Genomic DNA, 27440 nt, shown 5'->3' on the forward strand with positions numbered 1-27440 from the left:
TTCCAAAAGGCATTTGACAAGGTGCCACACAAAAGATTATTGCTCAAGATAAAAAATCATGGGATTGGGGGTAATATTCTGGCATGGGTGGAGGATTGGCTATCTAACAGAAAGCAGAGAGTTGGGATAAATGGTTCATTCTCAGACTGGCAATCAGTAACTAGTGGTGTTCCGCAGGGGTCAGTGCTGGGTCCCCAACTCTTTACAATCTACATCAATGATTTGGAGGAGGGGACCGAGTGTAACATATCAAAGTTTGCAGATGATACAAAGATGGGAAGGAAAGTAGTGAGTGAGGAGGACATAAAAAACCTGCAAAGGGACATAGACAGGCTAAGTAAATGGGCAGAGATTTGGCAGATGGAATACAATACTGGAAGGTGTGAGGTTATGCACTTTGGCAGGAAAAATCATAGAGCAAGTTATTATCGTAATGGCAAGAAACTGGAAAGTACTGAAGTACAAAGGGATCTGGGGGTCCTGGTGCACGAAACTCAAAAAGTTAGTATGCAGGTGCAGCAAGTGATCAAGAAGGCCAATGGAATGTTGGCTTTTATTGCTAGGGGGATAGAATATAAAAACAGGGAGGTATTGTTGCAGTTGTACAAGGTATTGGTGAGACCGCACCTGGAATACTGCATACAGTTTTGGTGTCCATACTTAAGAAAAGACATACTTGCTCTCGAGTCAGTACAAAGAAGGTTCACTCGGTTAATCCCGGGGATGAGGGGATGGACATATGAGGAGAGGTTGAGTAGATTGGGACTCTACTCATTGGAGTTCAGAAGAATGAGAGGCGATCTTATTGAAACATATAAGATTGTGAAGGGGCTTGATCGGGTGGATGTGGTGAGGATGTTCCCAATGATGGGTGAAACTAGAACTAAGGGGCATAATCTTAGAATAAGGGGCTGCTCTTTCAAAACTGAGATGAGGAGAAACTTCTTCACTCAGAGGGTAGTAGGTCTGTGGAATTTGCTGCCTCAGAAAGCTGTGGAAGCTACATCATTAAATAAATTTAAAACAGAAATAGACAGTTTCTTAGAAGTAAAAGGAATTAGGGGTTACGGGGAGCGGGCAGGAAATTGGACATGAGTCTATGTTCGGAACGGTCATGGCCCTGTGGGTAACGGAGCGGGCCCAGGGGCCGTGTAGCCTGGTTCTGCTCCTAATTTTTGTGTTGTAATTATGTGTTAGATTTCAGGAGATGGTTCTATTCCTGTTCCTGGCTGGGGTGGAGATCACCTTTTACAGAAGGTAAGTACTGTAGAAAATATAGGGACAGTGATCTCCTGGATGAGTTTCGATCACCTAGATGGGTCGGAGAGGAATTTCCCAGATTTTTTTCTCCCAAATTGGCCATTGGGTTTTTTATCTGGTTTTTCGCCTCTCCCAGGAGATCACATGGGTTCGGGAGGGATGTAGAGTGATAGTAGATTTGAGGTTAGGATCAGATCAGCCATGATCTTATTGAATGGTGGAGCAGGCTCGAGGGGCCGATTGGCCTACTCCTGCTCCTATTTCTTATGTTCTTATGTTCTTAGACGTCTGGAAAGATTTAAAGCTGTCCCAAGGAGCTTTGGCCCTCAGCACCACTTTTGAGGTTCCTAAGCGCCGAGCTCTTTCCCTGGGCCTATCCATTAGTGCTTCCAACACCATTGCTTCAGAGGTCTCTCCAGGCCGAGATTCAAGGCTGCAATGAGTAGGTTGAGGCTGGCCAGCAAGATGGCCCCTCCCATTTCAAAACTGGACGGCACCAGTCTGTCTGGCCTCTACGGTAACTGACATCGCCTGAGCGGTAGCATTCTGAGATAGCGCCTCGCTCTCCGATGTTTGTGCCTTAAGAGAGGTGTGTAGCGCCTGATTTAGCGCTCAAATCACCTCCAGGGGCGATAGAGGTGAATTTTGCAGTCAGAGGCGATAATTAGCGCCGGGCGCTAAACTTTGCACCCGGTCGATATTAGCGCCCCAAAATGGGCGATACCCAATTTTTCCCCGAGTATCCATTTTCCAAATCCGAAGCACAGGAGAGTGTCATTTTAGCATCAGGCTCTCAAATGACATAATATAAGAGTGCATATGGAGAACAGGGAACTCTACTTGTTTGCAATGTTTCCAGCTGATTAGTCAGTTGTTTGCTATTGCGCCCGCTGCCTCTGCCCTTGTTTTAAACCAATGCACTAATTTTCACATTACAGCTGACTGAGCAGCTGCTAGATCAACTATGACATTCTAGCACACATTCATCCCGACCTCAGTTATCTATTTTCCCACTGCTCCTGCTTGGTGAAAATTGTTAATTATTGCCTAATATTAGACAGGGTTCCCTTTCAGAAGGGAAAAACTAAACTTGACTTAGGGGTAAACTATCCAAACTCAGTTTTTGGACTTGAGGCAGCAGTGCTCAATTTGTATGTATATTGTGTGCTTGTAGTTGGCAACGTCTGCCCAAAAGAGCTGGAAAATCAATTTGTTTTTATTCAGTCACTATTTCTCGTTCATCATTCGTCTTGCCCAGCCTGTTATAATGAACATGGCACAGTACTGTATGTAGCATGCTGGTGTGATTCTACAGAAAACCTAATTGCAATAAGAGTAATGAAATACTGGTATTTTCCTTTATTCTTTCGATGAACAGTTGGCATCTCTATTGACTGGAAAAATACAATCCTTCCTTCCTATTTTTTTTAGTGTTCAACATCTTTTACAGTCGACTTAACACTAAATGAACATTTTAACAAGCAATTTCCTCCACCAATGCCACAGTACAGACAATATATAAGCAATTGCCAATACAGATAATTTTTGTAAGTTTGCAAGGTGTGGGATTATCCTCAAATGATAATTGGATGTTGCATTGAATTTGTAATCTGAGTACCCAATTATTTTAATAACTTTTTGATATTCAGTGATATGAATTTAGAGAATAAAGTATATGTAGTTGCAACTTGGTATTTTGTTTTTAGTTAATATTTTAGTCCATTACAAACTACATTTTACATCTATCTAATTCCAAAAGAATTTTTCCATACTTCAATGTTTTAAAGATAAAAGATCTGCCTACGTTTAGAGGAAAAGTCTGGTATGGTTTACTGGAAATAGTAAAACCAAATAAATGGTTCTCTGGAGTGTTTTGCAGACTCTAAATGTTAGAATGTGTTATGATGAAGATTGTATTGACAGCTGCTGCTCCACATGTGTTTAACTTGGAAGTACCATCTAAATACAACTTGTGTTATACAGTGCAACTGCTAAGGACGTTTTTAGTTGGATTTATTAAACAAAGCTGAGAATAAATAGTTACTTGCCGTAGTCTTTTTTGTAAGTTTTTTTGTACGATTGCTTTGAAATTGTTGCACCATATAGTGCTTATGAGGTAAAAAGCCATAAACCATGTTTTACTTGCTCCCTTTTCTCAACATCCCCCAAATTTTTGGCTCTTTGTCAAAGTTTCTCAATAAATGGCAGGTTGATGAGAATGTTGTCACCATTTTAAAACCGTGAAATCAGGCTGTTGAATGGACGGAAAAGGATGCAGTATTACACAGACCCTGTGTTAATATATTTGAAGACTATAACTTTTTTTAATATAAACTTTCTGGCCTGGATAGTCATGGCAACATAATGGACCTCAAACACATTTAAAAACATCATTTAAAAATATAAATTCATAAAATTACATTCCTTACTTTTGTTAATTTAGGTGAAGATGAAGTTGCTGAAATGTAAGGACAATTTGGATTGTCTCAATATTGGCATTCATAGGATGTTATACAAAAATTTTCAAGTTAAAATTAGAGTGCATTTAGCAATACATGGGCTAATCAAGAACAGTTAACACAGCTTCGTTAAAGGCAAGTTGCGCTTTCCAAATTTGGCAAAGTTCTTTTAAGAAGTGTCTGATTGGATAGATAAAGTAAATGCAGTAGATGTAGTGTATATAGATTTTCAGAAGGTGTTTGATGAGGTGTCTCACAAGAGGCTTGTTAGAAAAATTCAGACATGTTGTATAAGAGGAAATGTAGCAGCATGGGTAGAAAATTGGTTGAAGGACAGGACACAAAGTGTTTATAATAAATGGGTGTTGCTTGGATTGGAGAATGGTTGGAAGTGGTGTACCCCAGATGTCACTGCTTGTTCTGCTTTTGTTCATGGTGTATATGTATGATTTGGAGTTGGGTGTAGGGAATACATTCGGAAAATTTACGAACCCCAAAATAGGAGGTTTTTCAAATAGTGAGGAGGACTGTAAAAGACAACAGGAAAACGTAGGTTAGTGGGATGGGCAGATGGGCGCCAGATGCAATGTACTGTGCACAACTGTGAGGTCATACATTTTGGGAGGAAAAAAGAGATGGGAGTATATAGTTAATGTAAGAACACTGAATCGTGTGGATGAAAAGAGAGACCTGGGGATACTTAAGTCTATCTGTATACTTGCTATAAGTAGACATTAGTTTACTGGAATATTACTACAGCAACCTATCTCACGTATTGGGTGTTTTTTTCCATAGTAGCGAATGACTATAAAATAATTTTTAGGTACTTAATTGGCAGACTTTGTTTTGCTCAATTTCAAATATACAATAAAAGGAACAAGGAAAGAACAATTACATTGTTTTTGAAAGAATTGTCTAGTAGTGCAGAAGGTTCAACAATGGATCATACTCATTTTTCTTTGAACATTTGACCATCTTGTCTATGCATGTCCTATCTAGCATTTCCATGATGCAGATTTTGTGCTAGTTTGCAGAACGCAGGCCCCAGATCTTCAATAAAGTGTATGTAATCTACACAGTGTAGAAATAGTTGCAGGTCTAAAGGCAATATATAACTGCATGACCATCTGTGGGTGTGAAAGGCCATTTAGGCCTGCTAACTCAGTCACCCTTTTAATACACAGGCTTTACTGGCAGTCTCCATCTCTTGCTCTCCAGGTATCAACTGCCTAGAATCACAGCCCCCACTCCGCCCCCATTATTCACCACCTTTTCCTAAATTAGAGCTTTCACCCCTATCATCATGTAGCAGGAATCTGCAAAACTGCCTTTTGCGATAATCTACAGGTTCTACATTCCAAGCAGCAGGTGGCAGCTTATTCCATAAGCCAACAATCCTCAATGAGAAATTCCTTCTTCATTTTGATTTCACTTTCCATTGCATCTTTTTCAAAGCTTTGCCCCTTCCAGCTACTTTTAACTGCTCTGCTGCTACGCCTTACCTTTTTGGGTGGGGGGAGGTGGGGGCGGGTGGCAACGGGGGTTGGAGAGGAAAGGAAAAGAAGTGGGAAAAGGAGAAAAAACGCAGAATAATCCTAGTTTCCTTCTAACTTTCTTAGGTGCATTTTATGGTTCTTTTCCTTACCTTTCTAGACCCCTTGCCTTATAGTGTTGCCTGCCTAAGAATAGGTAGACAACTTATTACTAGGCTTCTGTCATTACTGCTGTTGAATTGTCAGCTAGGAGGGATGTGCATATTGTCTGGTGTGACATGCCCTCTGATTGTTTTTGGACTGTGTGTGTTTCTCAGAGCTCTGGAGCACCAACACATGGTGCCAAAGTGCTCCCTCCTTCACCTGAACTTTGCTACGCAATAAATACAATCACGTACCAGCAAATACAGCAAAGAGAACTTTAAAAATACTTTCTGCTTACTCAAGCGACAAGACAAATGCTAACATTCAGTTCTGATTTGGAATTTCTATATAATCTGGTGTATAAATTGGAGCTTCATGCAGACTTTTATAGCTTGTACTTCTGGGAGTGTAACTTGTCTGCCATCCAACATAAACCTTACAGGAGAGACCTTCATACCGTCAGAATCAATATGTTAAAAACATAAGAATCAGGATGGGAACAGGCATTTGGCCCTTTGAAGCTGAACCTACTGCTTTGTTAACTCTTCTATCATGAATCAAATTTATTTTTACTTCTTGCTGTACATCAACACTGCCATTTCTTGCATTTTTACAGTGCACTCTAAGCACAAATGAGTTTGAAGGAGGCAATTAAAGCCCATAATTTTTTTTAACACTGTTACAGCTGTTTACATGTATTCATTCAGCATGTTTAAAGGGGGAAGAACTCGTACTAAATATATTCTATTCAATAGTTACAATGGGTGCAGATTTACCCCTACCAACTGACAGAAACTGGACAGGTGGTCAGTTAAAATGCCCAGGGTTACTTACTCGCCAGAAAGCTGCCCGAATCCCGCCGAACGCAATTTTTATTTGTGCTTCTGGATGGGCAGCTATGCCACTTGTCCATAGCTGGTAGAATTCTTCTTTAAATATGCAGGTCAGAGTACAGGGACATCATCGGGCCCAACTGCAATTTTAACTTCGGCCTGAGTGGGAAAGACGCACGGCTTTCCCGCCAAGCTGGAGAGAGTCTGGATCTGCTAGAAATATGAAGAGGTCTGAACAGTTAAGTTTTGTACTTCCCTTTGTGGGGCCAGGAAGAGCAGGAGTGCTCCTCCAAGCCTCAACGAAAACCACGCCCTCTCCTCCCACGTGACCCGCCCAGAACTCCCTCCCCCACACCTGCCGCCAGATTTTCCAGAGGTTGCCAGCCGTTTCCCGTCAACCTTTCGCCCGGAATGATTAGGAAATGGACCGACAACGTGTTAATGTAGACCAGGAGTGCGTTCGAAACCCGTCCGGAGTTAAAATCGACCCCAATGTATTGGCCACATTTCATCTTTTGAATAACCTTTTTTATAGTAAGGTAATCATTTAATGATTTATGTTTGAAAATTACACGTGTGATTTGCTGCTGACATTGTCAACTGTATGATCTTAACAGCATGAACGGCTGCTTGACTTGCTGGAGAAAGAAAAAAGTGCATTGCAAGACAAGATAAAAGAAGCTTTGGAGGAACAAACAAAACAGCATAAGGTGAACTTTCAGTTCTCTTGTAAAATAATTCCTTTTTAATATTGTCCTTGGCACGTAAAAAAATCTGAACATTTGATGAATTATTTACAGGACACACTAGAAAAATGTGTAGCTGAAGAAAGGCTACGAAGCACCGAGGCAATGGAAAAAGCTGTAAAGGTATTTTTAAAATCAATCTCGCCGACCAAAATTCCTGTGTGTTAGCTATTTCTCTTTTAAAGAGGTGCTCTTCCTTTTGGTTTGCTTGTCAACTTTCTTTGTACATTGCCATAATGGGTGACTACATAATTCGATATAGAATTTCCCTGTAATCAGCTAGAGATTAACTTCCAATAACAATGAGCCTTTTTATTTAAGCTTATGCTTTGGCTTTCCTACCCACTATCCGTTATATTTTTTTACAACTAACTGAAAATAATGGAGTTTGATGCTCATAGTGATTTTAAAGTACAGCCGCTGGCATGGGATTGTGTGAATGAAGTGTTTGGTAAAAGAAAGTTGAGGTGATGCAGTACATTGGTGCACTGATGTGCCAAGCTATGGAGTCATCGAATGCAAGGTCATACTGCAATTGTTCAGTTCATTTCTGATGTACCCTTGCATCTCACTTTAGCTGTGGACTTTTTCATGCTTTACCAATATTTGGCATCATTGAAGAAAGAGGAAGGCTAATTGGGTGTGGTCAATCCCAAGGCAACCTTGCACAACCCCAAATAGGCAGATTTAAAGTAGACTGGGAAAGGCCTACCTCTTTGACCAAGCGTTTGGTCACCTGTCCTAATATCTCTTTTTTGGCTCGGTGCCACCTTTTATCTGACTCGGCTCCTGTGAAGTTCCTTGGGACATTTTACTATGTTAAAGGCGCTATCATAAAAGCAAGTTATTGGAAACTTCAGAGTAGTCAATAATAATTAACAAACGTGGAGGGTAATTAGTATATATATTATGTGTGTGTAAGTTGATATTAAATAACAGTATTAAACTTTGAGTCTTGCCAATTATTGAGCCTATTATTTACTTGATATACCAGTACAAAGTAAGATTACATGTGTAGAGTAGTGATTAATCAGAAAAAATTCTAATAATTTTTATTCGATGCTATAGTATTGTCATCTGTTTTATGTTGTCTTTTGAAGATTTATTCTTCCCTTGAAATTGTAGACGGCCTCTGTGGTTGCCAATGGCAGCCATTTTCCTAACATCGCCACTGTAACAATATTGTAACAAGAAAAATTTGCATTATTGGCAAGGAATGCTATAATAACAGGGACAACAATATTTCTGAAGCATCTGTTTCCAGCTTTGTAATCCAATTCCTGTTGAAGTTGGCAAACTTACTTCGTTTTTCAACATACAACATTTGTTAGTTTCTCTGATCTTTTATTTAGTATATGGCCATGGATTTTTATGTGGTATTATATTTGGTTTAAATATCTTTTGATTTTTTTTTTCTTGAAATCCCTTTTGAACAATGCTCTGTTACACAGGCAGAAAAGGAAATCATTACAGAGGCTGTTTTGAAAGCTGTGCGAGAGGAGAGGGAAAGGATGGAAAAGATCCAGTTGGAGAAAAGAGAACTATGGGAAATTGAGCGTTGCAAGGACCAAGAGAAATTGGAGCAGGCTATCCAAGAGGCATTGCAAGAGGAAAGAAACAAAAGCCAGGTAAGGTGTAAATTGCATAAATTAGGATCTTTCAAATCTGGATCTGTTCATATTTCATTCTGTGGAACATCTGAAGTGGCAGTATGCATTATTCACTGGTGGCTCAGGTTGATTTAATGCTGTCACCAGGAAAATACTTCAGCATGGAATTCTATGACTTGATTCTTTTAGAGAGAAATTTTTCAAGGTGGTGAAAGTACCATCATAATTTTCTGCTTCATAAATTGAATAAGGATGTGGATTGTAATAGAGACATGTCAGTTAGCCACAGATACAACTAAACTGGACAGAGACACTACCAAAATCTTACCATTATGTTCTCCCCTCTGCCAGCTCATGTAGTTGAGTGCTTGTTCTCTCCCTTCCATTTAGCAAGTTGGGTAGGATTGATTGGGGAACGTTACTTAAAGCGTTGACGGTGGATAGGCAATGGCAAACATTCAAAGATCGCATGGATGAACGACAGAATTTGTTCATCCCTGTCTGGCATAAAAATAAAACAAAAAAGGTGGCGCAACCATGGCTAACAAGGGAAATTAGGGATAGCATAAGATCCAAGGAGAGGACATATAAATTGGCCAGAAAAAGCAGCAAACCTGACGATTGGGAGCAGTTTAGGATTCAGCAAAGGAGGACAAAAGGATTAATTAAGAGGGGGAAAATAGAGTATGAGAGTAAGCTTTCAGGGAACATAAAAACTGACTGTAAAAGCTTCTATAGATATGTGAAGAGAAAAAGATTGGTGAAGTCAAGCGTAGGTCCATTGCAGTCAGAATCAGGGGAATTTATAATGGGGAACAAAGAAATGGCTGACCAATTAAATACATACTTTGGTTCTGTCTTCACAAAGGAGGACACAAATAACCTCCCAGAGATGTCGGGGAACATAGGGTCTAATGAGAGGGAGGAACTGAATGAAATCAGTATTTGTAGGGAAATGGTGTTAGGGAAATTGACGGGATTGAAGGCCGATAAATCCACAGGGCCTGATAAGCTACATCCTAGGGTACTTAAGGAAGTGATCCTAGAAATAGTAGCTGCATTGCTGGTCATCTTCCGAAATTCTATAGACCCTGGCACAGTTCCCATGGATTGGAGGGTAGCTAATGTAACCCCACTATTTAAAAAAGATGGTAGAGAGAAAACGGGGAATTATAGACCGGTAAGCCTGACATCGGTAGTGGGGAAAATGCTAGAGTCCATTACAAAAGATGTTATAGCAGAGCACTTGGAAAACAGTGACAGGATTGGACAAAGTCAACATGGATTTACAAAAGTTAAATCGTGCGTGACTAATCTACTGGAATTTTTTGAGGATGTAACTGGTAGAATAGATAAGGGAGAACCAGTGGATGTGGTGTATTTGGACTTTGAGAAGGCTTTCGATAAGGTCCTGCATAAGAGATTAGCGTGTAAAGTTAAAGCACGTGGGATTGGGGGTAAGGTACTGACTTGGATAGAGAACTGGTTGGCAGACAGGAAGCAAAGAGTTGGAATAAACGGGTCTTTTTCCGAGTGGCAGGCAGTGACTAGTAGGGTACTGCAGGGATCAGTGCTAGGACCCCAGCTATTCACAATATATATTAATGATCTAGATGAGGGAACTAGATGTAATATCTCCAAGTTTGCAGACGACACGAAGCTGTGTGGACGTGTGTACTGTGAGGAGGATGCCGAGAAACTCAGTATGATTTGGACAAGTTGGGTGATTGGGCAGATGCATGGCAGATGCAGTATAATGTGAATAAATGCGAGGTTATCCACTTCGGTGGCAAAAACAGGAAGGCAGATTATTATCTGAACGGCAATAGATTGGGAGAAGGGGATGTGCAACGAGACCTGGGTGTCCTTGTGCACCAGCCGTTGAATGTAAGCATGCAGGTGCAGCAGGCGGTTAAGAAGGCAGATGGTATGTTGGCCTTCATAGCGAGAGGATTCGAGTACAGGAGCAAGGATGTCTTGCTGCAGTTGTACAGGGCCTTGGTGAGACCACACCTTGAGTATTGTGTGCAGTTTTGGTCGCCTTATCTGAGGAAGGATGTTCTTGCCATGGAGGGAGTGCAGTGAAGATTCACCAGACTGATACCTGGGATACAGGAATGAAGTATGAGGAGAGATTGGGTCGATTGGGCTTATATTCGCTGGAGTTTAGAAGAATGAAAGGGGATCTCATTGAAACTTATAAAATTCTAACAGGACTAGACAGTCTTAATGCAGGAAGGATGTTCCCGATGGCGGGGGAGTCCAGAACCAGGGGTCACAGTCTAAGGATAAGGGGTAAGCCATTTAGGACAGATGAGGAATTTCTTCACCCAGAGAGTGATGAACCTGTGGAATTCTCTACCACAAAAGGCAGTTGAGGCAAATTCATTAAATATATTCAAGAACGAGTTAGATATGTTTCTTAAGGCTAAAGGGATCAAGGGATATGGGGAGAATGCAGGAACAGGGTACTGAATTTGGATGATCAGCCATGATCTCATTAAATGGCGGAGCAGGCTTGAGGGGCTGAATGGCCTACTCCGGCTCCTATCTTCTATGTTTCTATGTTAGGCTGTCTCGTACACAGTCACACCATCTCAGTTTTGGCCTTCTGTGCAATCTCTTCCTATGTTGCTTCCTTTTTATTACTTTTCACCCATATCCATGCTAAGCCCTACGGTACCCATGTACTACTCATCGCACCCATCCTAAAACCCTGTATTACCACAAGCAACCAACGTCTTCCCATTACTTCCATGTTGGTCATTGCCCTCTCGGCTTGTCATGATCCAGGGGTTCATTTTCAAAAGTGTGGATGTTCAATGAGGGCAAGATCGGGCTCAGTTCCGTTTCAATAAGCTATTTAATAGCCTGCCTACACTCACTATCCAGGCACACACAAGGGGCCATATGGGTGAGGTACCTGTGCATTGCCAGAGCTTGTATAACTGTAGGCTAATATAAGTAAATGCCTTTAGAATGATGAGGAAATTAATGGAAGAAGAAGTTACAGTATTTATTTAATGTTAATAGCTTCCAGTATTCAGAAACTGTTAATATATGCTACGTATTTTACATTTTCTTTTTATGATAATTCTTCAGAAAGATTGATATGGAAGGATAGGTATGTGATACCATGCATTGCTGCTTTGATGGGGTACACCACTGCAGGGGGCAGGGAAAATGTGGGTTCTCTAGAAATGTCCATATAATGATGGTGGCGTTATCTATCAGGCTTCAGGTGGTGTATTATTTGCATCTAATTGATCCTGCCTGGTATCCCATCATTGCCCATTTTATTCCTCCAAAAACAAAAATAAATGGGGTTTCCCATTGGGAATATCATGGACATTTGGCACAAAGCCACCTGACCAACAAAATCGAAACAAGAAATAAACTCCAAAAAAGCTACAAAGTAGGTTCAGAAATATCCACAGGTCTTTTTAAATACATTTCTGTAAACAGTACATCCTAGCAGCACTGAACACTCATAAGGGTGGATAGATGACAGATTGCTAAACTCGCACAAATGTTGGAAAATTGCATGGACGTCTAAACAACCTTGCAGGGACTTAATTTTAATATAATTAACTGTACTGGCAGGTGCTTCTGGTACCAGTACAATACCAGAAAATTGGGAGAGCACTAAATGGGCAGAAATCTGGCATGATAGGTCACTACTTTCTCTCCTATCTCCCCTCATGCCCTCTCTGAGCTCATCTTGTCCATGAGATCCACCTCCTATTCCCACCAAACTGCTGACCCTCCAATTTCCCTTCCTGGCCCCCATGTTAGCTGATATTGTTAACGGTGCCCTCTCCTCAGGTACTGTCCACCTCCCTTTCAAATCTGCCGTCATCACCCCTCTCCTCAAAAAGCCCACCCTTGACCCCTCCGTCCTTGCAAACTACTGCCCCATCTCCAACCTCCCTTTCCTCTCCAAAGTCCTTGAATGTGTTGTCGCCTCCCAAATCCATGCTCACCTTTCCCAGAACTCCATGTTTGAACCCCTCCAATCAGGTTTCCACCCCTGCCACAGTACTAAAACGGCCCTTATCAAAGTCACAAATGAAATCCTGTGTGACTGTGACCGTGATAAACTATCCCTCCTCAACCCTTCACAGAATCACAGAAACCCCACAGTGCAGATAGAGGCCATTTCGGCCCATCGAGCCTGCACCGACACATATCCCATCCGATCCCCGTAACCCCTACACCAACACGTAACCCCACGTATTTAATCCCCCTAACACTAAGGGTCAATTTATCATAGCCAATCAACTTAACCCGCACATCTTTGGACTGTGGGAGGAAACCGGAGCACCCGGAGGAAACCCACGCAAACACGGGGAGAATGTGCAAACTCCACACAGACAGTCGCCCGAGGCCGGATTCGAACCCGGGTCCCTGGCGCTGTGAGGCAACAGTGCTAACCACTATGCCATCGTGCTTGGTTTGCTTTTTTTATGGCCTTGCTAACCTGTGGCGCAACTTTTAGTGATTTGTGTATTTGTACTCCGAGATCCGTTTGCATGTGACAAGACTAGTTTAATGATTTGACAGATAACAATCCCCACTCCAGTCATTTCAGTTCCGCACAGAGTACTTGGTCTGTTGTGCCATGATGACGACACCAATTCTAATGCATGCATTACTGTCTAAGTGTGGGGAGGGGGGTATTAATACAAAAGCAGCTGTTGCATTGATTATCTACCCTTTTTTCCCAACAGGAAGCCATAAGGGAAACTGTAAATCAAGAAAGAAGAAGAAGTGAGAAAGCTGTAGAAGAGGCAATTCAAAAAACCAGGGACGACATGATAAAATATATCAAAGAGCAAAAAAGGGTAAATGATTCCAATCATATGTTCCACTAACTAGACATTGATTTATGACTTATACTTTTACCACACCTTTTATCTATTACTTGAGTGATGTAAGCCTGTCTTTGAGACTGTATGTAAAATGCATACTCTTGTGTGCACCCTTATCACAACCCTTGCTGAGGTCAGCTAACTCAGCACAAACCTGGAACCTTTCTGATTTGTATGGTTCAGGACCACCTGAAGTCACGCAGTTAGCTGCTGAATGATTGATTGAGAGCATAAAAATTGAGATTTTGAACACAGAATTATGAATTTGATTGTTTTGTCAGCCATTTTTTTTAATTCCTCCCCCCCCCAAGTCGCCTAAGTGAAGGATACTGAATTCTACACCGTGGAATAAGACCTTTTATATAACTGTGGTGCTAATCAGATTTATGAGGGATACAAGTATCAAATAGCACAGCTGGCATTTGCACATTGTTTATGTTATGGTTCATTGTCAGTACTTCCACGCCCCCACCCCCATAACTGTTAACATGCATCAAAAGGCTCTTCTGTTGTGTGATTTTTATACCACAGGCTAGCGCTATGGGACAATTAAGGTTGTCATTGAATCACAATCATTTGGTCATTTTCAGAGGCTTTGTGGTAGATTCATTCAGATTATTGGTAAGTGCAGTGTGAACTGCCATTAAACACAGATGTTGCCTTTGGGATGTAGGTTTACTCAATACTGTAAAAAGAGAAACTAATAGCTCCCTTTATTATACCACTTATTCATTCCTGATCTTTGACAAACAGCCCATTAAACCACATGAGCCATGCCACTCGTGTAGAATGAAATCATTTTGTCCCAGTAAATGATACAGTGCTAGAAAAAAAAATAAAAGTTTCATTTGTTTTTTTTTCCTATTAGTTATGTATATTTTATCTAAGATGATTATCACTGACTTTTTGAGGGGGAGGAAGAGAGAAGAAACTGTTTTAAAAGAAATTCTCCTACACCGTGTCAGCTTTGAAGGGATGTAGTGGATCAGTAAAAGTCTAGTTCCATCCAATTTCTCCCTCAGTCTATAGGGAGAGGGAGATGAGGAAACTGTTACTACTTCCATTGTGTCTGGCCAAATGAGGTGACAGTGATATCCTGACAGGCTGTCAGTTTTCATTTAAGCAGGAAATGTGTACATCTCTGCACCGTTTGCTGATCTGCTGACAGAGCAATTTTGTAGTTCCTTCCCCGATTTATTCCAATTGTGATTTTAAGAAATAATTGTAAACGTGAAATACAAACTTTAATTATTATTATTTTAATTTTAAAATATGCATGTGGTCGCTATAAAATTTTGCAGGTATATACAATTACATTTAAAGATTCATAGTAAGATTTTGGAATACAAATCCTCATTAAAGCTTAGGGGGAGATTTTCTGAGGCCCGAGAAGGCGGGAAAATCAGAAAAAAATGTGCGGATTCGGAACCCACCTCCGCGGGATTTTGCCGGTGCCAGTTTTGCAGGGCAGGAAATGGTCCCGCCTCCAGCTGGCCAGAGAGCTTGTTAAGAGGCTTACATGCTCGTTAAGGGCCTCTCTAAGCCTATTTTGAGAGGCCCTCGTTATTTTTCGACCATTTCGGCATGTTCCATGACCCTCCTAAACCACGCCAGCTAAATCTGGCAAGTTGACAAGTGGGTGGTCTCCTCACAGCTGCAGGTCCAACATTAAATCGGAGATTTCATCAGGGATTAGTTGCAGGTGGCAGAACTTTGTTTTAAAAGGTCTTTGAGCACTTTTAGCAGGCCTTCTGAAGTCGGAGGTGCTGCAGCTTGAATCTATCAACTGTGGGACCTCCTTGGAAGACCCTCTCCCCGCTTGCAATGAACACGTCCCCAACGGAGGCATCTGCAAGCAGCATGGGAACCATTCGTTTTCTTTCACCATGGAGTTCAGATTCGGATGAGGAGCAGCCACGGCAGCAGCAGAACCAGGCAGCTCAGCAGCAACAACAGCAGGAGCCCTAACCACCTGCTCAGCCACCTGATGCTGCACAGGGCAGAAGGCGCCAGCACATCGAGGCACCTCGCCGCAGGAGATACCCCCAACAGAGGGTTTACAGACAGAGGATGAGCTATCTCAACATGAGTGAGCAGCAGTGCCAAAGGAGGCTGAGACTTTCGCGAGAGGTTGTCCAAGAGATATGTGGACTGCTGCAGCAAGACCTGGTGCCCAGAGGAACGGGTGGACACCCCTTACCAGTGGCTGTCAAAGTCACCACCGCACTCAACGTCTTTGCCTCAGGCTCCTTCCAGGGATCATCAACAGACATCAGCGGTATCTCCCAGTCGGCCGCCCACAGTTGCATCACGCAGGTTACTGATGCCCTTTTCGCTAAGGCCCACAATTACATCCAGTTCTCAAGGGATCAAGCAAGTATAACCATGTGCTCGGTTGGCTTTGCAAATATGGCAGGCATGCCAATAGTGCAGGGCGTCATAGACTGCACACATGTGGCTCTTGGGGCACTCCATCACAACCCAGCTATCTTTGTCAACCGAAAGGGCTTCCACTCCCTCAACGTACAACTGGTGTGTAACCACAAGGAGGAGTTTTTGCATGTTTGCGCCAAGTTCTGTGGTAGTTGCCATGAATCTTTCATCCTGCGGCACTCTAGTGTTCCTCCGCTTTTCAATCCACCAAACCAACTTAACGGATGGCTCCTTGGTGACAAAGGCTACCCCATGAAGAAGTGGCTAATGACGCTGATCAGGAGGCCAGCTAACGAGGCTGAAGAGTGCTACAACACCAGCCACACCTCGACCAGGTCCATCATCGAGCAAACCATTGGGTTGTTGAAGATGTGCTTCCGATGCCTTGACCGATCAGGTGGAGCCCTGCAGTATACACCATACAAGGTCTCCAGAATGGTCGTGGTCTGCTGTGCACTGCACAACATTGCACAGCGTCGTGGCTTGCAGCTTCCTGATGAGCAAGTGGCTCGGTTCCAGCCCTCCTCACATGAGGAGGCGGAGGAGGAATAGGAGGAGGTCAGAGCGCCGGTCTATCGACCAGCAGCAGCAGCAGGACGTGAGCACATGGCTGCCCGTGATGCAAGGGATGAACTTATCCTGGCCAGATTTGCATAGATTGCCCAAGTTGCCGCATGTCCTTGGCTCCATCTTAAGACATCATTGACAATGGACATGACTCTCTGGCCTCCTTTCACTCTGGCCACCAACCTAACAATGCAAGTGTCGCGGAACCCGCAATGTGGAGCTGCCTAAGGCGAAAGAACACATGCCATAACACCAACATTTTGGCATCAAATCATTTTAATGCTTTCCAACAGGGATGGCACTTCATCAATACACAAACATTCACCCAACCTGCACACAGATCTGGAGGTTATATCCCTTGCCAGCTGGACCCACACAGCCTTGGTTTCTTTGGGAGGCCTCTCCCTGCCAGATGAGTGGAAGAGCACCTCCCTGCTAGCTGTTACCACCTCAACCAACATTTGCAGCGCCTCATCCGAGAACCTTGGGGAGGCCCTTGCCTTGGAATGGACATAGTGGTTTCTCAGAATATGTTGCAGGTGGTGCAACATCGGCAGAAATCCATTGGAATGATCCAAGGCAGCAAGCAGCCCTAAAATCAGGCTTGAAAGGTGATGTCTGCAGAGGCGAGTTTCAGTCCCAAAACACTTAATTGACCAAGGACAACTCACACCTCTGAAATCAAGTGGCCAATCAGGAAAATCACAATTTTTGAAAACTATCAGTGGAGGCAGGTTTCAAACCCACCCAAAACAAAACCCGCCTCCAGTGGGAAAATCGCCCCCTTTTGTGACTGCTTGCCAGTTATTAAAATAGCACTATCTAGGCATATCCTAGCACACAGTTATTTTTATTTTTCCGCAGAAAGTACTTTTGGTTCAAATTATTAGCCAAGACACTGCAGCAGTTGCAGTATTTGTATCCAGAGATCTCTGACTGTCCAAAAGAAAACCGGTTGGGGTTATTATTTAACCATAATGGAACACCCCCTGCCCCGGTGAATAATCTAAATTAGCAGATAATTGAGAGACCCTATATGGAAAATCGTAGTACAACAAAGGGAATACTTAATATAATTTTGTGGCATTAAAAGGACACAGTTCCACCTTAGCAGAAAGTTTTGCAATAGGATTGTACAATCACATGCAAATTTCTGTATCACACTTCCTAAAAAAGAATAATTAAGAGAAAGAAAGTCAGTCATTTTCTATCAAGAGAAAATAGTTTATGTCGTAGAATCATGCATCATCTACATACCACAAACCCACTGAACCATCCACCTAAGTGCGCTTTTGAGGTTGCAGTATTGGTAATTGAAAAGTTTCAGTTTAGCTTTGTGCAAAGATGTAATTGGCATGGTGGTGTGGGTCCTGGCACTTTATAGGACATAGGAAGAGATCAAATGCACCACCTAGCTACAGCATTGTGACATTTTTATGCCCAAACACATGGTTTTTCTCCAGAACCATTCAAATCACGCGTTACTCCTGTAATGTACATCAGTTGAAGAATCAAAGATCTTGCAAGGGTAGATAATGTATCTTCCATGTGCACAGTTCACATGTGGCAGTCGTAGGTCATTTGCATCTTCAGTGAACTGTAGCCCTTCCTGTTCATGTAGGTAAGGCGTTGTGTGCAGGTGCTCAAAAGGCTACATCTGTGCACTCTGTCTTTATCCCAGAGAAATTATACAGCTTGTAGTATTGCATCTGTCTTTCCGACTGCTTTCCATACTAAAATTGGTGTACGTTTTCTTATTGCAATCCTATTGCAAAACTTTCTGCTGAAATAGGGCATCCATCATCACTTTGGTGCAGTGGTGCATGGCAAACTGGTTTATCCTGTACAAGTGTGTTGTGGATGGCTTTAGTGATCCTGTAGCATAGAGATTGATGGCCATGATGATTTCCACTATCAAAGGTAGTATATTCGAGATTGTTAGCTATGCCTACAGGTCTCATCCAGAGCCATTCCACTGAGCTTCGGCCTCCTCAGATAAAGCTCTTCTGAAGGGTACAGATAGCTCACTGCCTCACAGTACACCCAGTGGCCAGGGTATGGGTGGGTGTGCCTCCAGTATCTGGACCTTCCTGGTCACCTTTGCTTCTTGTTCCTCCTTTTTCTAGATAGGGAAACAGCAATGCATATTGTAATCATGCTGCCATTCCAACAAAGTGAACCATCCTCCTACTAAACTTCTGTCATCCATCTTGTATTTTTGAGTGTGTCATAGCTTTAATACCAGTTTCAGCATGTGACATTTATGCAACATGCAGAACATTTTGTTGCAGGAGTGTAGCAAGCTAAATTCGATTTGCACATAGAAAATGTTTTCGTTTGCATTGGTCAAGAACCCTACAAAGCAATTTTCTGGGAAGTGCAGTAAGCACACCAATGCTATGCTGACTTAAATGTGAAACTTCAATTAGCATTAACACTGAATTTGTGCAAACAGTGATTCTTAACGCACTGAAAATGTTTAGTCCCATGGTGGTATCTGTTCAGTCTTGTGTCTACTCCAGGACTAGATTCAGTGGTGCTGAGCTCCTAGAAGCCTTTGTATATCTTCCCCTTTCCCCATCTTATTGTACAGAGAGTATAAAGTTAAATCTGTAAGCCCCAAACACATTGTTCAGACTATTTCACCCTTTTGTTGCTTATTCTGTTCAGCCTGTTCTTTACATTTGGCATATTGATTGTTTAAATTTACAGCAATTTGCATCATAGCCTGCACAAAACACTGCCTCACCTGCACGTCCTTCCTTCCACTCATTCCCATCATTGTTTTCCCATTTTCCTCTGATTTTTATCCTCCTGTAGATGTGTTATTCAGTTTTCTGCCCTAACTCCTCATTCCCTTGGACCGAGCCTTTGGAACTCAGCAAATTGTGGCTGTCAGTTTCATGGCTTGCTGTCCTGAGGGAAACCACCCTTGCCATTGGAAAGAAAAAAAGACAAACAACTGCAAATGCTGGAAATCAGAAACAAAAACAGTAAATGCTGAAGAAACACAGCAGATCAGTCAGCATCTGTAGAGAGAAAAGGGCAATTTAATATTTCAGGTAGTATCCATCATCAGAACGACTGAAAGGTGAATAAGCATTTTAATAGAATCAAAAAAAAACGAGGGGAACCTGTCAATAGTGTACCTATATAGACTTTTTATAGTTGACCTTGGTTTAGTTCTGGCCAAGACTTTTGTCATAATATCTTTTAGCTTTGTTTATATAATCCTTCAATGTTGGTTTAGTTTTACTTTTCTTTATTTATATTTTTGTTTGGGGTTTTCCTTGCATTGTTATGGAATTCAAAATTCCAAGATTAATTTGTAACAAAAATCTTAAATTGTTGAGAACCAACAGAGACCTACAAAGAGGTTCAGAATTGAACAGGAGTCATTCATCAAGTTTCTGTGACATGGTGATGTGTCATTAAACTCGTGAAGTGAACAAATTCAAGTTGGTTAGCACATACGTTGTGAATCCTAAAAGGAAGCAGCCTAATTTGATTTGAAACCTTTAATCTGTTCTGTAGTCCTTATAAATAGAATAAATTGGGATGATCTAATTTGGAATCTACTTCTGACATCATCAGATGCTAACTTTTAAGTATTCATTATGATGTGCCCAAAGGGTCGATCATGCCCAAAATTAGCTTTGGTGTGGAGATGCTGGTGTTGGACTGGGGTGGACAAATGTAAGAAGTCGCACAACACCAGGTTATAGTCCCAACAGTTTTATTTGAAATCACAAGCTTTCGGAGCGCTGCTCCTTCGTCAGGTGAAGTGGAGAGATGCCTATAGACACAGATTATATAGTCAGAGAATAATGCCAGAATAATCTGTGTCTATAGGCATCTCTCCACTTCACCTGACGAAGGAGCAGCGCTCCGAAAGCTTGTGATTTCAAATAAAACTGTTGGACTATAACCTGGTGTTGTGTGACTTCTTACAAAATTAGCTTATCACTGTAGACTGAAAACAAAACCAAATTCCAGATGGAATTAAATTAATCTGCATTTGTACTGCAGATTTAGAATTGTCCTGCATTTCCTGTGGTCAACCATCTTGGTCTTTTTTTTAAGTTATTTTTCCTTCTTGCTTAGGAGTGTCACTATCAGTACCCTTTAAAAATCAGATGGCTATAAAGTATCATCATTGTCTTTTAACATGCTTTTGTTTGAGTTTCTTTTGATTCACTTTTTTAGCTGTCTAATAAATATCAATGTAATTCAAACTGGATTGACCCATGCCCAGAAAACCCAATAGCAAAAGTGGCAAAACAAGGACAAAGCGCATGTGCATACTCTGGAAGTTGCTGTCCGATTTATTCCATAATAACGGTGAGTGCTGTTAGCCTCACCATTATTTTCAACACAAAATCTAGACCATTGTCACTTCATGGCAAACACCAATCTCAATCATATTGCTTTGTATTGTCTTTATTCCCATGCCTAAAGTATTGTTGCAAGACTGAAAGTTGAGGAATTTTGATTGTACAAAGCTCATGACCTCACTCAGATGCCCTGTGTGTAGGAAAACATTCCTCGCAAAAAAACAGACTTTACAGTTATATGAGAACACACAGCCTGTATTAAATTGGAGATGAGTCGTAGGTTGTCATCTTCGATAATGATGGACAAACCATCATTATAATCATCAGTAGCTACTTCCTGCCAAGCGTTTTTCCTGACTCGCTGTGTGACATAGTGGTCTCCACATTTGCTCCAGTAATATTTTCACAGCCCCTCCGAGATGCCCCACCATTTTCTCGAGTGCTGCAAGACATGTCAGTGAAGTACTTTGGCCATAAAATGTTGAATGCCTCTAAGATACTGCAGGCCTTTGGGCGAGCTGTCAATCCCAGGTATTGCTCACGTGTACAACTTGCCCACATTGTTTTTTTTTTTGCTGAACCCAAAAAGTCACCTGGATCAGGGCTCATAATCTCAGGTGGGTGCCAATCCAGCTGCACCCACCTCCTGCCTGTTCTGCACTGGACACAAAATCAACCCTATTAGTCTAGCTGAACTTTAGCTGCTTCACTGAAGCCTGAAATACAGAAGATAATAAAACTAGATGAGTATACCAGGATTTCGGAAAGTTATAGAGAACTGAGAAATTGGTTTAATTAGTTGAAATAATCTATGTGCAATGATATCAGAGAATTGGGATAAATGGGTCATTTTCCATTTGGCAAACAGTAACTAGTGGGGTGCCACAAGGATCGGTGCTGGGGCCTCAACTATTTACAATCTACATTAATGACTTGGATGAAGGGATCGAGTGTAATGTAGCCAAGTTTGCGGATGATACAAAGATGGGTGGGAAAGCAAGTTATGCAGAGGACTCAAAGAATCTGCAAAGGGATATAGACAGGCTAAGTGAGTGGGCAAACATTTGGTAGATGGAGTATAATGTGGGAAAGTGCAAGGTTATCCACTTTGGCAGGAAAAATAAAAAAGCAAACTATTATTTAAATGGAGAGAGATTACAAAATGCTACAGTTCAGAGGGACCTGAGGGTCCTTGTGCATGAAACACAAAATGTTAGCATGCAGATATAGCAAGTAATCAAAAAAGCAAATGGAATGTTGGCCTTTATTTCAAGGGGGTTGGAGTATAAAAGCAGGGAAGTTCTGCTGCAACTGTACAGGGTATTGGTGAGACCACTCCTTGAATACTGCGTACAGTTTTGGTCTCCTTATTTAAGGAAGGATATACTTGCATTGGAGACAGTTCAGAGACGATTCACTAGGTTAATTCCAGAGATGAGGGGGTTGACTTATGAGGAAAAGTTGAGCAGGCTGGGCCTATACTCATTGGAATTTAGAAGAATGAGAGGTGATCCTATTGAAACATATAAGATACTGAAGGGGCTCGACAAGGTAGATGCAGAGGGGATGTTTCCTCTCGTGGGGAAATCTAGAACTCGGGGGCACAGTTTCAGAATAAAGGGTCGCCCTTTTAGAACTGAGATGAGGAGGAATTTCTTCTCTCAGAGGGTCGTAAATGTGTGGAATTCTCTGCCCCAGAGAGCTGTGGAGGCTGGGTCATTAAATATATTTAAGGTGGAGATAGACAAATTTTTGCAAGATAAGGGAGTGAAGGGTTATGGGGAGCAGGCTGGGAAGTGGCTTTGAGCCCAAGATCAGCCATGATCTTATTGAATGGCAGAGCAGGCTCAAGGGGCCAAGTGGCCTATTCCTGCTCCTATTTCTTATGTTCTCATATAATAAAACATGCAATATTATTAACTAAATTAAATGTGACATTACCAAAGGGAAAATCCCAAGTATGAGTTAAAGAAGTTTAATGATCAAAGTAACTGGCCCATGATCAGTTTGAGGTATAATGAAAGAAAACAGATCATAGGAGTGAATTAATGACTTCATAAATTGCAGCTTGTTGACTTATTTGCTTCAGGTCAATGAATTGTGCTTGATGCAAAGTGATGTACTTTTATCAGTTTTTGATGCCTTCTCTATTAGTTGTGTTGGGGAAGAGGCCAGGAAAAGGAACAATACTATAATGCAGTCTATTTAACTCTGAACACATCGCATAAATAAATTTGTTCGGTCTTTTCAGTGATTTCTGCCTTATCAAACACGTGCCCTTTTAAAAGTGGGGATTTTTTCAAACTAATCAGATGTGCTCATATAACCAACTGTAACAAGCCAAATACCTAGAGCTGGGAAATATTCAAAGTTATTTAGTTTGGAGAGTAGGAGTATTTTATTTCCACTCTTTTTTGTTACAGCACACAACTAAACTATCTTTTTGCTTGTCAAAGCCTGGTACTTAAACTATAACCAGAGGAAATGAATCTTAAAAAAAAGACCAGTTACACCTTTTTGATATATATGAACTGGTCATTATGGTTGGAAAGGACTCAAAATATCAGCCACAACAAGACACAAAAATAAGGTATTTTTAGGGGCCATAAATATAAGATAGTGACTAATAAATCCAATAAGGAATTCAAGAGAAAGTTCTTTACCCAGAGAGTGGTTAGAATGTGGAACTTGCTACCACGGAGTAGTTGAAGCGAATAGCATAGATGCACTCAAGGTGAAGCTAACTGAGAACATTAGGGCGAAAGGAATAGAAGGATATGTTGATGGGGTTAAATGAGGAGGGGTGGGAGAAGGCTCGTGTTGTGCATCAACACCAGCATGGACCAGTTGGGCCGAATGGCCTGTTTCTGTGCTGTAAATATTTTGTAATACTTTGTAAGACAGTAGAGTCCGAAGTCACTTGCAAGTTGACGAGTTGCTTTGATTTTCAACTTGCTATCAAAAAGTATGTTAACCTGAGCTTCCTTTGTAGAAAGGGTTGGTGTGTAATATTCTATAGCCCTAATTGTCTCCATGACTAAACCACTAAACTTATTTTACTCCTCAGACTAGTACTAAAAGACATTAAGGTGAGTACTAAGTTGTTGAAAGTTGGTCATTTTAGTGTACAGTAATATTTACATGTCTGAATGCATTATATGAATTACGTTTTCATTAAATTTTGAAAGATTCCACAATCTTTTTTTTGTGAGGTGATTGGGAATGGGGGAGTTACCGTAATTTGTACTTGAATTTCTACTTTGTTGTGACCCAAGCAATTGAATCTCATTCTGTAATGATCCCAATCTAATTAATGGGCCTTTCAGAAAACTGGAGCAATATTGCAACATCAAGCCAGTATTGCAATGTATGGAGAGTAGAGTTTGGGCTGGAAATACACATTTTGTAATGTTTCATACATTTTAGAGTAACTGCATTTCTTTTATATGTGTATCTGAAAGAGAACCTGAAAGCATATTCTCAAAGGATTTTGTGTGTGAAATTTTATGGGATAGTTAATTAACATGACAAATTAATATGCAGTTTAGGTTCTTGTAAAATTTAAGTATGTCACAGTATTCAGTCATTCCTTCACAATTGCTTGTGGTATGGCATGTGTAAAGAAAAAACTTACATTTATGTACCACCTGATTTTTTTTCCTCTGCATGTCCCAAAGTGCTTTACAGCCAATGAATTATTTATGAATTGCCGTCATTATTATTTAGACAAAGTTATGTTATGTAGTGTCAGAAAAGATAAGGCTGCTCAAAAGAAAGGGAAACTGAGATATTTACTACAAAAGTTGAGAAAAATACCAAGTTGACATACATACAAACATACGAATTAGGAGCAGGAGTAGGCCACTCGGCCCCTCAAGCCTGATCCACCATTCAATAAGATCATGGCTGATCTGATTACTCCACATTCCCGCCTACCCCCCCCCCCCCCCCGATAACCTTTCACCCCCTTGTTTAGATTTCCTCAAAGAGCATCCGTTTTAAGCTTTTTCAACCATCAAAGATGTCTTCGGGTAAGGCTTAGTAATTTGATTGCAAGTGCTCATTCTCTTGATATTTCAGAATGGGAGAAGGACCCCATTGTACTGTGCTAGAAGTGGGGAAGCAGAGGGCAGAATGGCACAATAGTTTGAACACTATCCTTCCACCTCAAACCTGGATTCAAATGCGCACCAGACTGATGGAATGGAAGTCTGCTCCCCTAGCTGTGAAGGTTCTCCATCAAAAGATGTTCTAAGTGGCACGAGCCCACAGCAAAATTGCCTGAAAATCAACAGCAATGGCACTGAATTGGCAATTACGTACGGAAAGACTGTAGAAATAGCAAGTTTAGGAAACAGAAAAAAAATTACTCTGGTCCTGTAGGTCTGTTTGAATGCTGGGGCTAATGAAGATTGCTGGGGCAGAGCATAAAAACTTTCACTCTGTATCCAGTCATGCTGTTTCTGACTTTCTAGTTTTCAGTACAGTGGTCAAGAGTTTCCGCTTTGGGTGCAATCGACGATCCGGGCACAAATTGCGCTCAAAATTGCGCTAGTGTTAAGGTTTTTTTGCTCAAGTTTCCGCTGAAACCCATTTGCATGGGCTATATCAATACTATGCAACAACAGCTTGCACTATACAGCGGGCCTACCGAAGTTGAAATGTCATTGCGCCAACCATTACATCATTGGGCTGTGACTTTCCAATGTAAAGTAAGCCCCCGCCTGCCGGGGGCAGTGTCTCTCCTAAGCCCGTTCTCGGGTAAGTTAAGATGGTGAAAGGAGGATGCGTCGGGAATTTGTCTTCTTTGCAACAGGTAATTTGTGTGCCTTATTTTTTTCTTTAGGGTTTTTGGGAGAAGGATTATACACTTTTTAAGATGGTATTCACTCCTTGTTTTCCCTTCATAGCCCTTCCTGCACCCTGCACTATCACTGGGTGGGTAGGTAAGTTGCCTTTTTCTCCCATCAGTGTAGCTCTGCAAATCGACCACAGGGAGGTGTGTGTGACAACAGCTTGGGTGACTTTTGTCTCTGATTTTTTTTTGCTCCTTCCCTCTGTGGGATTGTACCTTTTACTCAGCACCTAATGGCATGGTTGAAATTGGAAATTCAATGTATGGAACATTGCTTGCACAGAGAATTGGAGGCAGGCGGTGCAGGTTGTACACGATCTCAAAATTTATAATCTAGAACATTGTAATCTAGCTAATCCTTCTTTTTAGGTCAGTTGAAGTGAGAAGCTTGGACTGTTGCAGGTGGTGTGGAGGAAGCACTTAACTGGCTCAGAATTCTGATCACTTTGCTTGAATTTAACATGTTTTTTTACTAGGAGGTGTGGGGAGGAGGGATACTCTCTTCAGTTTTCAGTGTCTTGACTTTGGAACTAAAGTACTGTACTGTGCTAAAAACAGAAATTTCAGGAAAACACTCAGCAGGTCAGGCAGCATCTGTGGAAACTTCAAAGAAAAGTGTGGTATCCTTCTGTGAACATTATTTGGCATTGCACTAAGACTGGAGCAATTATATTTACTGCCTCTTCCAAAATAAAAACTAAAAATCTGAACATGAAATAAATGACCCTGAAAAATAATCCCATAGATGTACTTTTGCTTTGAATCATCCACAAGGGAGAAATATTCTGATTACCAGTTTCTTTAGTAATCTGTTTTCTTACATAATGCACTTTCTGTTGTTTTTCTCTTCCAAGTTCTGTAATAAATTCTCAAACATAATTTAACCATGTTTGTACAGGATGCCCTAATTAATCCAGAAAGGTTCTTCACAGCGTTCAGCCAGGGAGTTGTGCTGATTTAAGAGTAGTTTGACGGTCTCTATGTCCTGATCTAATTTGAGACTTGATACCATTTGAGTAAATTATTCACTTTCTCCACGCCAGCAGCCAATAATAACTGCGCCACCTGGCACCACTCACTTTAGTTCTGGCGTTGATTGGGTGATAGTAGTGCTCGTATAAATACGCAAATTCCTGGATAATGGCAGGACAGGCCAGAAATAATTTAAGTCATCAAATATATAGACTTAAATATCCCCACATGCAAGCTTCACTCATTTCAAAAAGGCTACTGCCGTGAAGTGGCTAGTAGGTTCGTGTGTTTAGGGGATACATTTTTTTAATAAGCAGGCATTGTTTAATCTACTAATATGAGTCTTTTGTGAGGTATTTATTGAGGGCCTCCAGGGTACCTCAAGTAAATGATGAGATGGAGGATATTGGGAGTCAATTGTATGATGGTGCTGGAAAAACTAAGAGATGTTATGGGGAGCTGTTCGAGTTTGCTCCCAAGTTAATGGTTTCCTGGAGTAGGTTGTAGCAGTTACCATGGGATGCACACTGGCAAAAGTATTTGCTTTGTAGCTGAAATAAATTAATTTGAAATTCTTGCCAGAGGTCCTGATATATATGAGCTACTAAAGATAGATTTTTCACACTGATCAGTTATGTACTGCCAGGATACCCTAAACTGCATACCCTGTCTGTTGACATTTTCTTTTTTTAACTGCCTTGTTTGAAAGTTCTTGCATGGAAATGTTCCCCAAATTGTCTGAATACTGAGTAACAAATGTCTGACTGGTCTTACAAATGATGGTGGCAGTGTATCCCAGCATGCATGATCACCTTAAAGAGGATTGGGGAGGGGTGAATATAGTACATGGAATTTGTTCCACA

At 41.3% G+C, this 27440-nt stretch overlaps 1 protein-coding gene across 3 annotated transcripts in view; it reads left to right on the plus strand.

Annotated features, from left to right (window-relative positions):
- LOC147106208 (coiled-coil domain-containing protein 91-like) overlaps positions 1 to 27440 on the plus strand; it is a 172315-nt gene that overhangs the window by 105792 nt on the left and 39083 nt on the right. For all 3 annotated transcript variants that reach the window (XM_086009098.1, XM_086009097.1, XM_086009099.1), the window contains exons 9-12: positions 6807 to 6899; positions 6990 to 7058; positions 8387 to 8563; positions 13276 to 13389. In XM_086009098.1, the coding sequence (XP_085865224.1) occupies positions 6807 to 6899; positions 6990 to 7058; positions 8387 to 8563; positions 13276 to 13389 (453 nt within the window). The remainder of the gene's footprint in view (positions 1 to 6806; positions 6900 to 6989; positions 7059 to 8386; positions 8564 to 13275; positions 13390 to 27440) is intronic.

Source organism: Somniosus microcephalus, chromosome 16 (genome assembly GCF_052327205.1).
Source record: "Somniosus microcephalus isolate GS21.2 chromosome 16, FLI_Smic_1.0, whole genome shotgun sequence".
Taxonomy (NCBI): Eukaryota; Metazoa; Chordata; class Chondrichthyes; order Squaliformes; family Somniosidae; genus Somniosus; species Somniosus microcephalus.